The sequence below is a fragment of the Rhinolophus ferrumequinum genome, chromosome 4 (assembly GCF_004115265.2).
Source record: "Rhinolophus ferrumequinum isolate MPI-CBG mRhiFer1 chromosome 4, mRhiFer1_v1.p, whole genome shotgun sequence".
Classification (NCBI taxonomy): domain Eukaryota; kingdom Metazoa; phylum Chordata; class Mammalia; order Chiroptera; family Rhinolophidae; genus Rhinolophus; species Rhinolophus ferrumequinum.
This window is the reverse complement of record NC_046287.1, coordinates 86,460,589-86,473,160: the sequence shown is the minus strand read 5'-3', so window position 1 is coordinate 86,473,160 and position 12,572 is coordinate 86,460,589. Positions and strand designations below refer to the sequence as shown.

Genomic DNA, 12,572 nt, shown 5'->3' with positions numbered 1-12,572 from the left:
GTATTCCATTTTCATTTATCTCAATCTATTTTTAAATTTTCTTCTTTGACACATTGGTTTTTCAGTAACATGTTATTTAATCTCTACATGTTTTTGAATTTTTTAGTTTTCTTCCTAAAATTGATTTCTAGCTTCATTCCATTGCTGTTGGAAAAGATGCTTGATGTGATTTAAATCTTCTTAAATTTATTAAGTATTGTTATGTGATCTAACATATGATCTATGTTGGAGAATGTTTCATCTGAACTTAAGATAGTGTTTTCTATATATAACACCATATTTTCTGCAAACAGATGATTTTACATCTTCCTTTCTGCTATGGGTGTCTTTTTTTTTTTCTTGCCTAATTTCCCTGGCTAGGACTTCAAGTACTATGTTGAATAGAAACAGTGAGAAGAACTCCTTTATAATGGTCATCTCAGACATCAGAAGCACAGGCAGGAGGCAGGCAGGTCAGTGCAGTTTTTTCCCTGAAGTGCAGAGAATATGAGAGGCCTCTGTTTAGCAATGACTACTAGACTCTGTTTATAAATTTGAGCCCAATTAGCCACCACAAGTCCTTCTTAAAAGGCACATTCATTCTCGGGGTTGACACCACTATAGGATATCATCAAATTGCAAAGGAAGAAAGCAAGAGAAGAAGAAAGGAACAAAGGAATTATAAAAGAGTCAGAAAACAATGAACAAAATGGCAGTAAGTACAAACCTATTAACAATTACTTTAAAAGTAAATTGAATAAATTTTCCAATCCAAAGATGCAGAGTGGCTGAAAGGATTAAAAAAAAAAAAAAAGCACATATATGCTACCTACAAGATACTTAGAATGTACAGACACACACAGACTGAAAGTGAAGGGATAGAAAAAGATATTTTATGCAAATACAAACCAAAAGAAAGCTAGTGTAGCAATACTTATATCAGACAAATTGACTAAGAAAAAGTCTGTAATAGACAAAAAAACAGTCATTTTATAATGATGAAGTGGTCAGTCCAACAGAGGACATAATATTTGAAAATAGTTATGCACCCAACATAGGCACATCTAAATAGATAAAGCAAATATTAACTGACCTAAAGAGAGAATTATACAATATTAAAGAGGATTTTAATACTCCATTTTTACCAATGGATAGATCATCCAAACAGAAAATCAGTAAGGAAATATTGGTCTTAAATGACACGTTAGACCTGAGGACTTAACAGATATATACAAAACATTCCATCCAAAAGCAACAGAATATACATTCATCTCAAGTGCTCATGGAATATTCTCCAAGAGTGATCATATGTTAGGACACAATATGGGTCTTAATAAATGTAAGAAGATTCAAGCATCTTTTAAAAAATAATAAAGTTCAATGACTTTGAAAAAAAAAAAAGCATCTTTTCCAACCAAATGGTGTGAAACCATAATTCAATTCCAAAAGAAAACTGAAAAATTCACAAGTATGTGGAGATTTAAAAACATGCTACTGAACAACCAATGGGTCAAAGAAAAAAATCAAAACAGAAAAAAACCTTGAGACAAATTAAAATGGAAATACAACATAACAAAACTTATGGGATACAGCAAACACAATTCTAAGAAGTTTATAGCAATAAATACTACCTCAAGAAACAAAAAAGATCCAAATAAACAATCTAGCCCTTAACTTTATACCTCAACAAACTAGAAAAAGAACAAATGAGCCAAAATTTAGTAAAAAGAAAGAAATAACGAAGATCAGAGCAGGAATAAATGAAATGTAGAAGGAAAAGAAAATTTAAAATATCAATGAGACTAAAAGTGGATTCTTTGAAATATAAACAAAATTGATAAACCTTTAGGTAGACCCACCTGAAAAAAAGAGAGTACTCAAATAAAATCAGAAATGAAAAAGGAGATGTTAAAATGGTTACCACAAAAATACAACGATCATAAGAGATAACTATGAACAATTATATGCCAACAAATTTGATACCTAGAAGAAATGGATAAATTCCTAAAAACATACAGCCTGCCAACATGAATCATGACGAAATATAAAATCTGAACAGACTAATTACTAGTAAGGAAATTGAATAAGTAATCAAAAACCTCCCAACAAGCAAAAGTCCAGACTAGATGGCTTCACTGATGAATTCTAACGTTTAAGGAAGGATTAATGCCAATCCTTCTCAAAGTCTACCAAAAAATAGAAGAGGAGAGAACACTTCCAAACTCATTTTACCAAGCCAGCATTATTCTGGTACCAAAATCAGACAAGGACACCACAGGAGATGAAAATTACAGGTCAATATCCCTGATGAACATAGATGCAAAAATCCTGAACAAAATAACAGCAATATGAATTCAACAATATGTGAAAAGGGTCACACACATGATCAAATAGGATTTATTTCAGGAATACAAGGAGGGTTCAACATTCACAAATCAATCAATGTTATACACCACATTATCAAAGTAAAGGATAAAAACCATATAGTCATTTCAATAGGTGCAGAAAAAACATTTGATAAGATTCAACATTCATTTATGATTTTTCAAAAAAACCTCTCACATCCTGGATATAGAGAGAATGTATGTGAACATAATAAAGCCCATGTATGACAAGCCCACAGCTCACATCATACTCAATGGTTAAAAAACAAACAAACAAACAAAAAAAAAAAAAAAACACTGAACGCTCTTTCTTTAAGATCAGAAAAAAGACAAGGATTCTGACTCTCACCACTTATACTCAACATAGTATTACAAGTCCTAACCAGAGCCATTAGGCAAAAAAAGAAATAAAATACATCCAATTTTTTTTAAAAAGAAGTGAAACATCACAATTTGCAGATAACATGATATTATATAATAAAAACCCTAAAGTCTCCATCAAAAAAAAAAAGTTACAATAATAAACAAATGCAGTAAAGTTGCAGGATACAAAATCAACATATAAAAACCTGTTGTGTTTTCATACACTAAACAATCAGAGAAATTAAGAAAGCAATTCCATTTGTAATTGGAAATTACATTGAAAACTACAAGACATTGATGAAAGAATTTGAAGAAGACACAAATAAATGGGAATGCATTCCATTCTCATGGATTGGAAGGATCGATACTTAAAAAATGTCCACATAACCCAAAGCAATCTACAGAGTCAGTGCAATGCCTATCAAAATCCCAATGGTATTTGTCAGAGAAATAGAACAAACAATTCTAAAATTTATATGGAACCACTCAGGACCCCGAATGGCCAAATCAGTCTTGAGAAAGGAAAACAAAGCTGGAAGCATCATGCCTACTGATTTTAAACTGTATCACAAGACTATATATAGTAATCAAAACAGCATGGTACTGGCATAAAACAGACACAGATCAATAAACAGAATAGAGAATTCAGAAATAAACCCATGCTTATATAGTCAATTAATTTACAACAAAGGAGCCAAAACTGTAAAATGGGGAAAGGACTGTCTTTTCAATAACGGTTTTGGGAAAATTGGACAGCCACATACAAAAAAATAAAACTGAACCTCTGTCTTACACCATGCACAAAAATTAACTCAAAATGGATTAAAGACTTGAATGTAAGACCTGAAACCATAAAACTCCTACGAGGAAACACAGGTGATAAGTTCCTTGAGATTAGTTTTGGTGATGATTTTTTGGATTTGACACCAAAAGCACAAACAACAAAAGAAAAAATAAGTGGGGCTACTGAAGTTTTTCTAAAACTGAAAATCTTCTGCACAGCAAAGGAAATCATCAATGATGAAAAGGTCACCTACCAAATGGGAGAAAACATTTGCAAAGCATATATCTGGTAAGGAGTTCATATGCAAAATATATAAAGAATTCATACAATTCAATACCAAAAAAAAAAACAACACAAACAAAAACACACAACCAATCTGATTAAAAATGGGCAGAGAACCTGAATACACATTTTTCCACAGAAGACATTCAGATGACCAACAGGTACATGAAATCGTGCTCAACATCACTAATCATCAGGGAAAATCAAATCAAAACCACAGTGAGATACTACCTCACACCTATTAGAATGGCTATTATCAAACAGACAGGAAGTAAGTGTTGGCAAGGATGTGGAGAGAGCTGACCCTTGTGCACTGCTGGTGGGAAAGTAAAGTTTTGCGACCACTATGGAAAACAGTATGAAGGTTTCTCAAAAAATTAAAAATATAACTACCATATAATCCAACAATTCCACTTCTGGATGTTCATCCAAAGTAAACAAAAACACTAACTCAAGAAGATATTTGCACCTTTCATGTTCATTGCAGCATTATTTACAATATCCAAGACATGGAAGCAGCCTAATTGTCCATCGATGGATGAAGAAAATATGGTGTGTATATACACAATGGTATTTTATGCAGCCATAAAAAAAAGGAAATACTGTCATTTGTGAAACATGGATGGACCTTGAAGGCATTATGCTAAGTGAAATAAGACAAATATATCATCTCACTTAATATGTGGGGGGGGGAACCCTAACTCATAGATACAGAGAACATATTGGTGGTTGCCAGGGGTAAGAGGGTATGAAGGGGGTCAAAACATACAAACTTCCCATTATCAAATAAATAAGTCCTGGGCACAGCATGGTGACTATAGTTGATAATACTATGTTGTTATTAAAAGATGCGAAGAAAGTAAATTAAAAATTCTCACAATAAGAAAAAAATTTAAATATGTATGGTAAGGGGTTAAATATACTTTCCGTGGTGATCATTTCACAATATATACAAATATCAAATCATTATGTTGTACTCCTAAAACTAATACAGTGTTATATGTCTATTATATTTTACTTTAAAATTTTTTAATTAAAATTTTTAGAAATATTTTTAAAGACAACATAGGCTTTGCCTGTGGTAGTATTCTTTGAAGGTATATGACAACTACCCAGGGGACAGTGAAAGGACAAGCAAATGTGATGTTTTTCTTTAGGACAAAAATGTGATTTCTCATGTGAACCAATTGCCCAGTATCCTTGAGACGGCCCCTAATTTTTATTAGTCCCTGGGTTAAAAGGAGCATTGCTGGCTCTTTACACAGTAGACAGTGCCCCACTGGTTGTACTTCTGTCAAGGACAAAACAAGAGGAAATGAATGACTTTTCTTAGAAACAGGAGGTGTGAAGGTGAAAGAGAATTCCCTGGCCATGAATGACCCATGAGACACCGTGATTGAGCCGTGATACCCTGCCAAGGGGACTGCGTCAGGGGCAGAGTCACGTTGAGCAGGGACGCGATCCATGTGCCAGGGAATGAGCCTGCTGACACCCAGATCCTTGAAAAAGATGCTTTGACTCACACCTCTTTACTTTGCCAGCTACAAACTGCCTGTGCTTGAAGTTGCATGAGAAATTCATGGATCTATTACTACATTTCAATTTTTTTTTTTTTTTTTTTTTTGGTGATTTTAGGGACATTAACCAGATCGCTCTGGCTGCTTTAAGCAGATTCATTTATGTAATGCTCTCTGTTCTTTTGAGAAAGTTCCATAAATAGCAAAGAAGGGAACTACTGCAGTCCAGTGAGTCAGCTAGCCTGCACCCCTTCAGACAGAAAAGAAAGGAAGCCACTTGGAGGTACATTGCTGCTGTCACTTGGAGAAGCTCTGGAGGGCAGCCCCTGAGAGCCGAAAGCCCGGGGAGAAGCAAGGCTTCCAGGAGAGGAGGGCACCGGGTGTTGTTTCACTCTGGAAAGGCCAGTGGGAAGAATTTCCTGAAACATCTACTATGATTCAGTCTCAGCATCTAGTGTTCTGGTCAAGCAGACGCAAGAGGCTGGAAACAGCCCCCTCCAGCGGACTGGCACAGAAAGAAGCTCCATCCTTTGCATGTGCAAGTTGTCTTTAGGACAGACAAGACTGCTCCGCCTCGGGGAGGAACTGGACAATACCACCATATCTGCTACCCCACAACAGGCACATTCCACACCAGCCCTCGGCCCAGATTGGGAGCTGGGGGTGCAAAGTCTCTGCAGCCACCCTCCCCCAGCTCCCTGCCCCAGGCTCCTGCCGCTATCGCCAGCCAGCGCTGTGCCAGCTGGAATCCCGCCCTCCCAGCAGGTACCTCCATAGTGCAGTGGCCACCCCTCCAGTGAAAAACACCACCTGTCTTCAAAGCAGTAGAATTTAGGGTTTATTCGGACTCCTGATGGGGTAAAAATAAGACAGAGCACAGGCAGATTTCTGTTAAACAAGCACAGGGCTGAAAATCTATAATAACGCCAAGTATCCATCCTCGGCCAGTTGTTCCTGAGTTTAAGGCAAATTGAACACCACTCTGTCCCTGACGGTGGAAAGATTCAGAGGTTGCTTAGCAGTTCCTTGCGTGAGAACCATGGCTTTTTGCGTCTCATGCAGCAATACCCACAAAGCCTTCCTATTTCAGGCAGGTTCATACTGCACACATGCTCCCCAAGAGCTCTGAAGATAGAAGTCACAGCGTGGCAGACACTTCCCAGGTCAGAGAATGACATTGGGGCACCGAACAACTTGGCCCTTGGGGAAATAAGACATTGGAACCACTCGACATTGTCGCCCCAGAAGTGGCCTCCAGGACTTCCTTCTCTAAAGAGCCTCATGACATATCTTAACTCTTATTTAGCCAAATACAAGTGATGGGTTTGTCTCTCCAGCAGCCACCCAGCTGTGCCACCTCTCAGGGACACCTGGGCCTTCTGAGGCTGCTCCTTACCCTATCCCAAAGGGGTGACTCTTCATTTATGCTTATACTCTAATAATGTGTCAGGCACTGGGCAGGCCGTGTGCCGAGCAGGGTCTCCCTTGTAGAGCAGAGAGCCTGGCAGAGAAGAGAGACCGCTGACCAGAGAGTACAGCGCACTACAGGGCAGTGTCAAAAGGGCTGGGCTGGGAGTCTAGGGGACACTGGAGCACAGAGCAGCAAGCCCTGGAGAGTGGCTCAGACCCAGGAAGACCCGGCGCGGCTCAGAATCTTCCTCACCATATTCAGCTAGGTCTCCCATAGTCATAAAATCTGGAGATACTTAAAACTGAAGTGTCATTGTCATGGGGAGAATGGCCTTGTGAACTGTGATTCTTAGAAGAACCACACCCTGCCCAGTACAACCTGTGCTAAAAGCATGTGCATCGCAGTCTTTATGGAAGCCACCCTTAGCAGAACACCTTGGGAATTTCAATATGCTCTAAGAGCCTGAGGGGCAGGAACAGGATCAGCAGGTCACGGGGACAAACACACATAGCCCTCCATACACACAGAACAGAGAGACTGACAATTAAAGAGAAGATCAGGAAGGCTGGACAGATAATGCTCAGAAAATCCTCAATATCTGAAGCGATGATTGAGAAAAAACTCACACGAGCAACTGAAAACATGACTCATTTGTCCCAAATCTCAAAAAGGGAAAGACGGCTATGGTATCTTCTATTAATAAATGGTCTTCCTACCACTCGTCTTGCCCTGTCTCCCCACCCAGACCCCCCACACCCCCATCGATCCTTCCTCCTTCACTCTGCTGCCACAGATCGGGCCATGCCACCATCTTGCTTCCAAGCCTTCAGGGTTTTCGTTCAAGCCTGCAGGTCCTCCTGTTGGTGTGTGATTCAGGGCGCACCGTGATGAGGCTCCTCTCACTTCTCGGGGCTCACCTCCTGGTGCATGCCTCCAGCCTCCGCTCAGGCTGCCTCCGTGCCTGACTGCCCTTTCCTGCTGCACTGCCGCCTTCCCAATGGCAACCACCTCTTCCACTTCCAAGATTTCATCCAAGCACGACTTTCCGAGGCAAGCCGTTCCTCCCCTTTCCCCTACCGCCTCCCTCCTCTGTCAGATCAGCAGCTCCCTCGTCTGTCTCCAACATGCCCCATATGTTGCTACTCACTTTATCGTCACAGCCTGTCCCTCAGAGCACTATGATTGTACCAGTCAGCACCTTCCCTTGTCTAAGCTATTTCTTTCTGCCTTCTATCCTTTTGATGAAATATAAGCTTCATGTGCTCAAGGACTGAATCCATGTCATTGCAGTTACCTCGCCCTTACTTGTAATCAGTACTCAATAAATGTATATGACCTAGAGCTAAATTTTCCAAGTAGCTATGGGGAAACAAGGTTCCTGCTGAACAGGGTAGCAGAGGGGTGTGTTTTCTAGGGAAGGGCCAGTGTCTCAGCTTGCTGCGTGCCACGCAATAGCCCTTATAGTGAACCACAGTCAGAGCCCTTTTCTTATTGCAGGGATTCATAAATCAGATAGATGATCCTATGCCAAATAGAGCCAGACCCACTATCTCCAAATCCATTATTTAACGGAAACTTTGCAATGTAAGATTGCCCCCCTGTTGGCTCGAGCTCTGAGCCAGACCAGAGGAAGAATCTGAGAGAAGCAGACCAGGTAGAAGAGAGGACCCCGGGTCCATGAAACAGCTTCCTGCTGAGCTGCGGGGAGGGTGGGGAGAATAGGAGGACGTGTTAAGACGTGAAAGGGTACAACTGCTTGCCCACACCCTATGGGGCATCCGAGGGGTTAGTCAGTAGTTGCAGCTTCCCTTCCCGTGCAGTCTCTGGAAGGCACAATACATGGTCGGTGATTCCTAAGAGCAAGTAAATAAATGCTAATCTCCTTCCTGAGAGCCCCTGACTCGTTGAAGATTTACCACCCTGAACCATGGGCCAGCCCTACGATGTGTCCTGGTGGTCACACGGGTGTTGGGGTCAAGTCCCTTGTTGGTCTGACCTGAGATGGTGCATCTCCCCTCCTGATCACTTCCATCCTCTCACCTGTAACGTTTCCAAACAAAGGTCCCTTGGTCGGAGGGAACGAACCCTTCAAGCATTCTTTCTTTTTTTAACGGTAATTCTTACTTTCTCCATCAGGCTCAGCCAAGCCCTCGTTCTTGTGGCTGGTCTATTAAGCCCCTGTGCGTGTACTTGAGGAAGTGTTATTCCCTCACCAAGGGGCTGCCATCTCCTCCTAGGTCCTCATCAGTATCACCCCAAGCTCCGCTACCTCTGTCTTTGCTTTAGAGTTTGGAGAATGAAATTTCTGGCAATGCCTTATTGCCACGACATTGCTGGAAGTTTCCAGTTAGGAGAAACTGTGTTTCATGATGTGTTTAACAATAAATCCCCTCCCCAGGTGACTAATGGGATGTGCCCTCTTGCCCCTACAGGCACAAAGGGTGCACAGGAAGTTTCCTAAACCTGGCAGAGCTCACCGTTCGTCGGCACAGAAACTTCACGCCATGCCTTCCCCGAGTGCCAGCACACCGAGCCATACCCCTGGCAGCAGCCAGCAGCCCCTGCTGGACAGTCCACACCTGGAGCCCAGCCAGATGGGCCTGCCTTCTGGGCACCAGCAGGAATTCACCAGACGGGCCAGCAGCACCCCCAGCCTTCCCTGGTCTTTCCAGAGAAGCAAGTCCTTGTTTTGTTTACCCACAGAAGACCCCTCCCTGGCCTCCTCCTCAGCTGTACCAGAGTGGTTTTCAAACACAGGTGCCCCAGGGCACTGGGCGTCAGAGTGGAGGCACACCCACCCCCTCTCCATTGATGACTTAGAGGGGGCCCAGGAGACGGACGTGGACACAGGCCTGAGGCTATCCTCCTCGGACCTGTCTGTGGTGTCTGCGTATTCTGCACCCAGTAGGTTCTGCAGCTCCTTGGAAACACCCCTCCCCTCCGAAAGATGCAGCAGCCACTGGCCCACGCACAAGGGTTCCACAGAAGGACCGCTGCCCGCTGGGAGCAGGGTGACCACGGAGACCTCCTGGGCTTCCCTCCCTTTCTTCACTAACGGGCCTTGCAGCTCCCCGGCGACAGCGGTTGCTGCTACCCCAGCTTCTGGGGCCCCCTCACACACAGAGTCATCCCCCCAGCTCTCTGGTGGTGCTCCCAGTGCCGAGTGGACAGGCAGAGACATCCCACCGCCCTCAGCATTGGCTGGACCAGGGGACAATGACACGGAGGAATTCTACATCTGAACACCCTCTACTCTGGTTTTTCAGGCACACAGGCTCGGGCCCCACCACCCCTTTGGGGTCTGAACACCGCCCGTGTTCTCAGCCCAGCTTTCCCAGGTCTTTTGGAACCTAATTATCTGTTTTACAGGGATCGCTAGCACATTTGCCATGCCACCCATTCTTACCTGAGTGCTGGCATATTTCTAGGGACTCAGTGGGAAAATACTGGCATTTTTATGCAAATTCTCAAGAAACTTAGGTCGTAAAATATATATATATTTTGAACACTCAATTCCATTTGAGCTGTGGTTGAGTGCGCTTCTACAATTTAAATGCTTCATATAATTATTTGAAATGAAAAGAAAACCTAGTCAGCCAAAGCTGATTTGGCAGTTTTTCACTCTGTAAAGGAAGAAAAAACTAAAGCCAAAATGTTGAATGTGGGAGAGATACTAAGTGACTTGTATGATAAGTGCACAATGACGTAATGTACAGCTTACTGGATTCTCCAGAGAGATTTACACTACCAGGGAACAGTGACCCTAAGAAATCCCAAGTACTGCATATAGTGAAAAAAGTCCACTTGTTAAGACAGCTGTAAACGTATCAGACTACAGTAATACCTCACACTTTGATGCCATGCAACATCTGAAAATCTGGATTTACACTAACGTGGCGAGTATGCTTTATAAGGATTTAGCATGAGTAACAGACTCTGGGTGCATTTAATATATGACGACTTCCAAAAACTAGATTTGCCTCCACCTTCCAACAAAACACCCACTCACAAGTGAGGGGCTATCGAAGACCGCCCCACCACCTGGATTTATTTGGATCACTGAGGAAGAATCGAGCGTTAGAGTTACAGAATAATAGGATTTAGACATAGTGGGTAGGTAGTCTTAGGATTCTTCCATTTTAAAAGCCACAATCTAAGGGCTGCATATGTATATATCTATAGAAATGACAGGAGCCACATTTTATACTGCTTTCTCCAGTACATATGTATTGTCACCCTGTCTTCTTCATTTTTAAATAATTTGTAATATTGCAACTGGCATGTCGAATGCAGATGACTAAACGCTCCCTCTTCTCCGAATGGAAAGCTTTGTACGAAATGCTCCCCTGAACGACTGCTGAGGCGTTGCTGGCCTTGCATGAGTGCACCGGCGCCTTAATTGAAGCTGGAGCTCTCGCCCAACCTTGGGCCCTTCCTGCCTGCCTGCTTCTGTCACAGAGTGAATGCTTGAATGCTAGTTAAATTTCACCTCTCTCCCACCCCCATAAGGGTCTGTTTATAGTTGCAACCTCCACAATGCCACGTGCGGGCATCAGGACCAGTGCTGAGCTCTCTCTCTGGTTGCTGTTTTCTTTTGGGAAAGAAGAGCATGGATTTGCCTTGCTCGTTTCCCCCCAGCCGGTGCTCTTTGTCTCAGTTTTCACCTCTCTGGAAGTGCCCACACCAGCCCAGATACAGCCCCAGAATCTTCCACACGGCCCTCCTGGCTGTTACCAGTCATCAGACTTGCGCTGAAGCCTCAATCATTGCCATACCTACAATGAGAGCCTTCGATCCTGCCCCAAACATCCTGGATGTTCCAAAATTCCAAATTGTAATATTCTCCAGTTTAACTAAATAAAAATATGGTCTCTTATACTTCTAGACCAGGAGTGAACAAACCTGTTCTGGAAAGGGCTAGATAATAAATATCTTAGGCTTTGCTAGCCAACTGGTCTCTGTTGAAACTGCTCAACTCTGCCAGGGGTAACAGGTAAATGAGTGGGCATGGCTCAGTTCCAGTAAAACTTTATTTACAAGAATAGGTGGAGGGCCAGATTTGTCCCAAAGGTTGTAGTTTGCCAATCCTTGAGCTGGGCTGAGGTAGATGTAAGATCCCAGCCACAGTCGGCAATGAAGAATCTAGGTCTGCAGCCAGCTGTGCTGTAGTACATGAGGCCGAGACAGTGAGCTCCCCAGGTCATGCCAGTGTCTAGGGAACCACAGGGTGTAGATCAGCGAGGGGCTTCTTTCTGCAGAGAGGATTCCTAGTAAGCCACTCGCTTGTCCACCTCCTGCCTGAAAAAGTGGCAGTCAGTAGCTGATGATGAAAAGCAACAGGCTAACATTAGGAAGGAAGAGAAAACTAACTTCGAGGTGTCTAGTGCCAGGACTATCTTTGCTGCCAGTTTTCATAGGATAGCAACACTGGATACTGTAGCAATGCACTTTGCTCAGTAGTACCTGAGCTGCTGCAGTATTTGATCATCCATTTGGTTGTTACAGAACAATTCTTAACTGTAATTGATGGTTGTTGCCGTAGTAGTATCTTGCCGGTATTTCTACCTCTTTCTGTGCTAGATTTTTAAATCCTTGAGCCTGGGCAAGTATACATGTCTTTTTAAAAGAAACCTGGTTTACTGGCACAAAACTAATCAGTTTTGAGAGAACGTTAACGCTCTTGAAGTGGTTTTTGTGGGTATGAAACAAACGGTGAGAATTTGAATTGGTCCCTCATATTATAGTATTGAAATTAAGTTTACTTAATTTATCAAGTCATGTTCATGCCCTGATTTTATATACTTGTATCTATTAATAAACATTGTGATACTTGATTTTTAAAAAAAAAGGAA

At 42.3% G+C, this 12,572-nt stretch overlaps 1 protein-coding gene across 1 annotated transcript in view; it reads left to right on the top strand.

Annotated features, from left to right (window-relative positions):
- Positions 1–11,182, top strand: part of FAM124A (family with sequence similarity 124 member A) — a 75,177-nt gene extending 63,995 nt beyond the window's left edge. The window contains exon 4 of the mRNA XM_033105103.1: positions 9,153–11,182. Within this exon, the coding sequence (XP_032960994.1) occupies positions 9,153–9,962 (810 nt within the window). The 3' untranslated portion in view covers positions 9,963–11,182. The remainder of the gene's footprint in view (positions 1–9,152) is intronic.
- Positions 11,183–12,572: the final 1,390 nt, after the last annotated feature.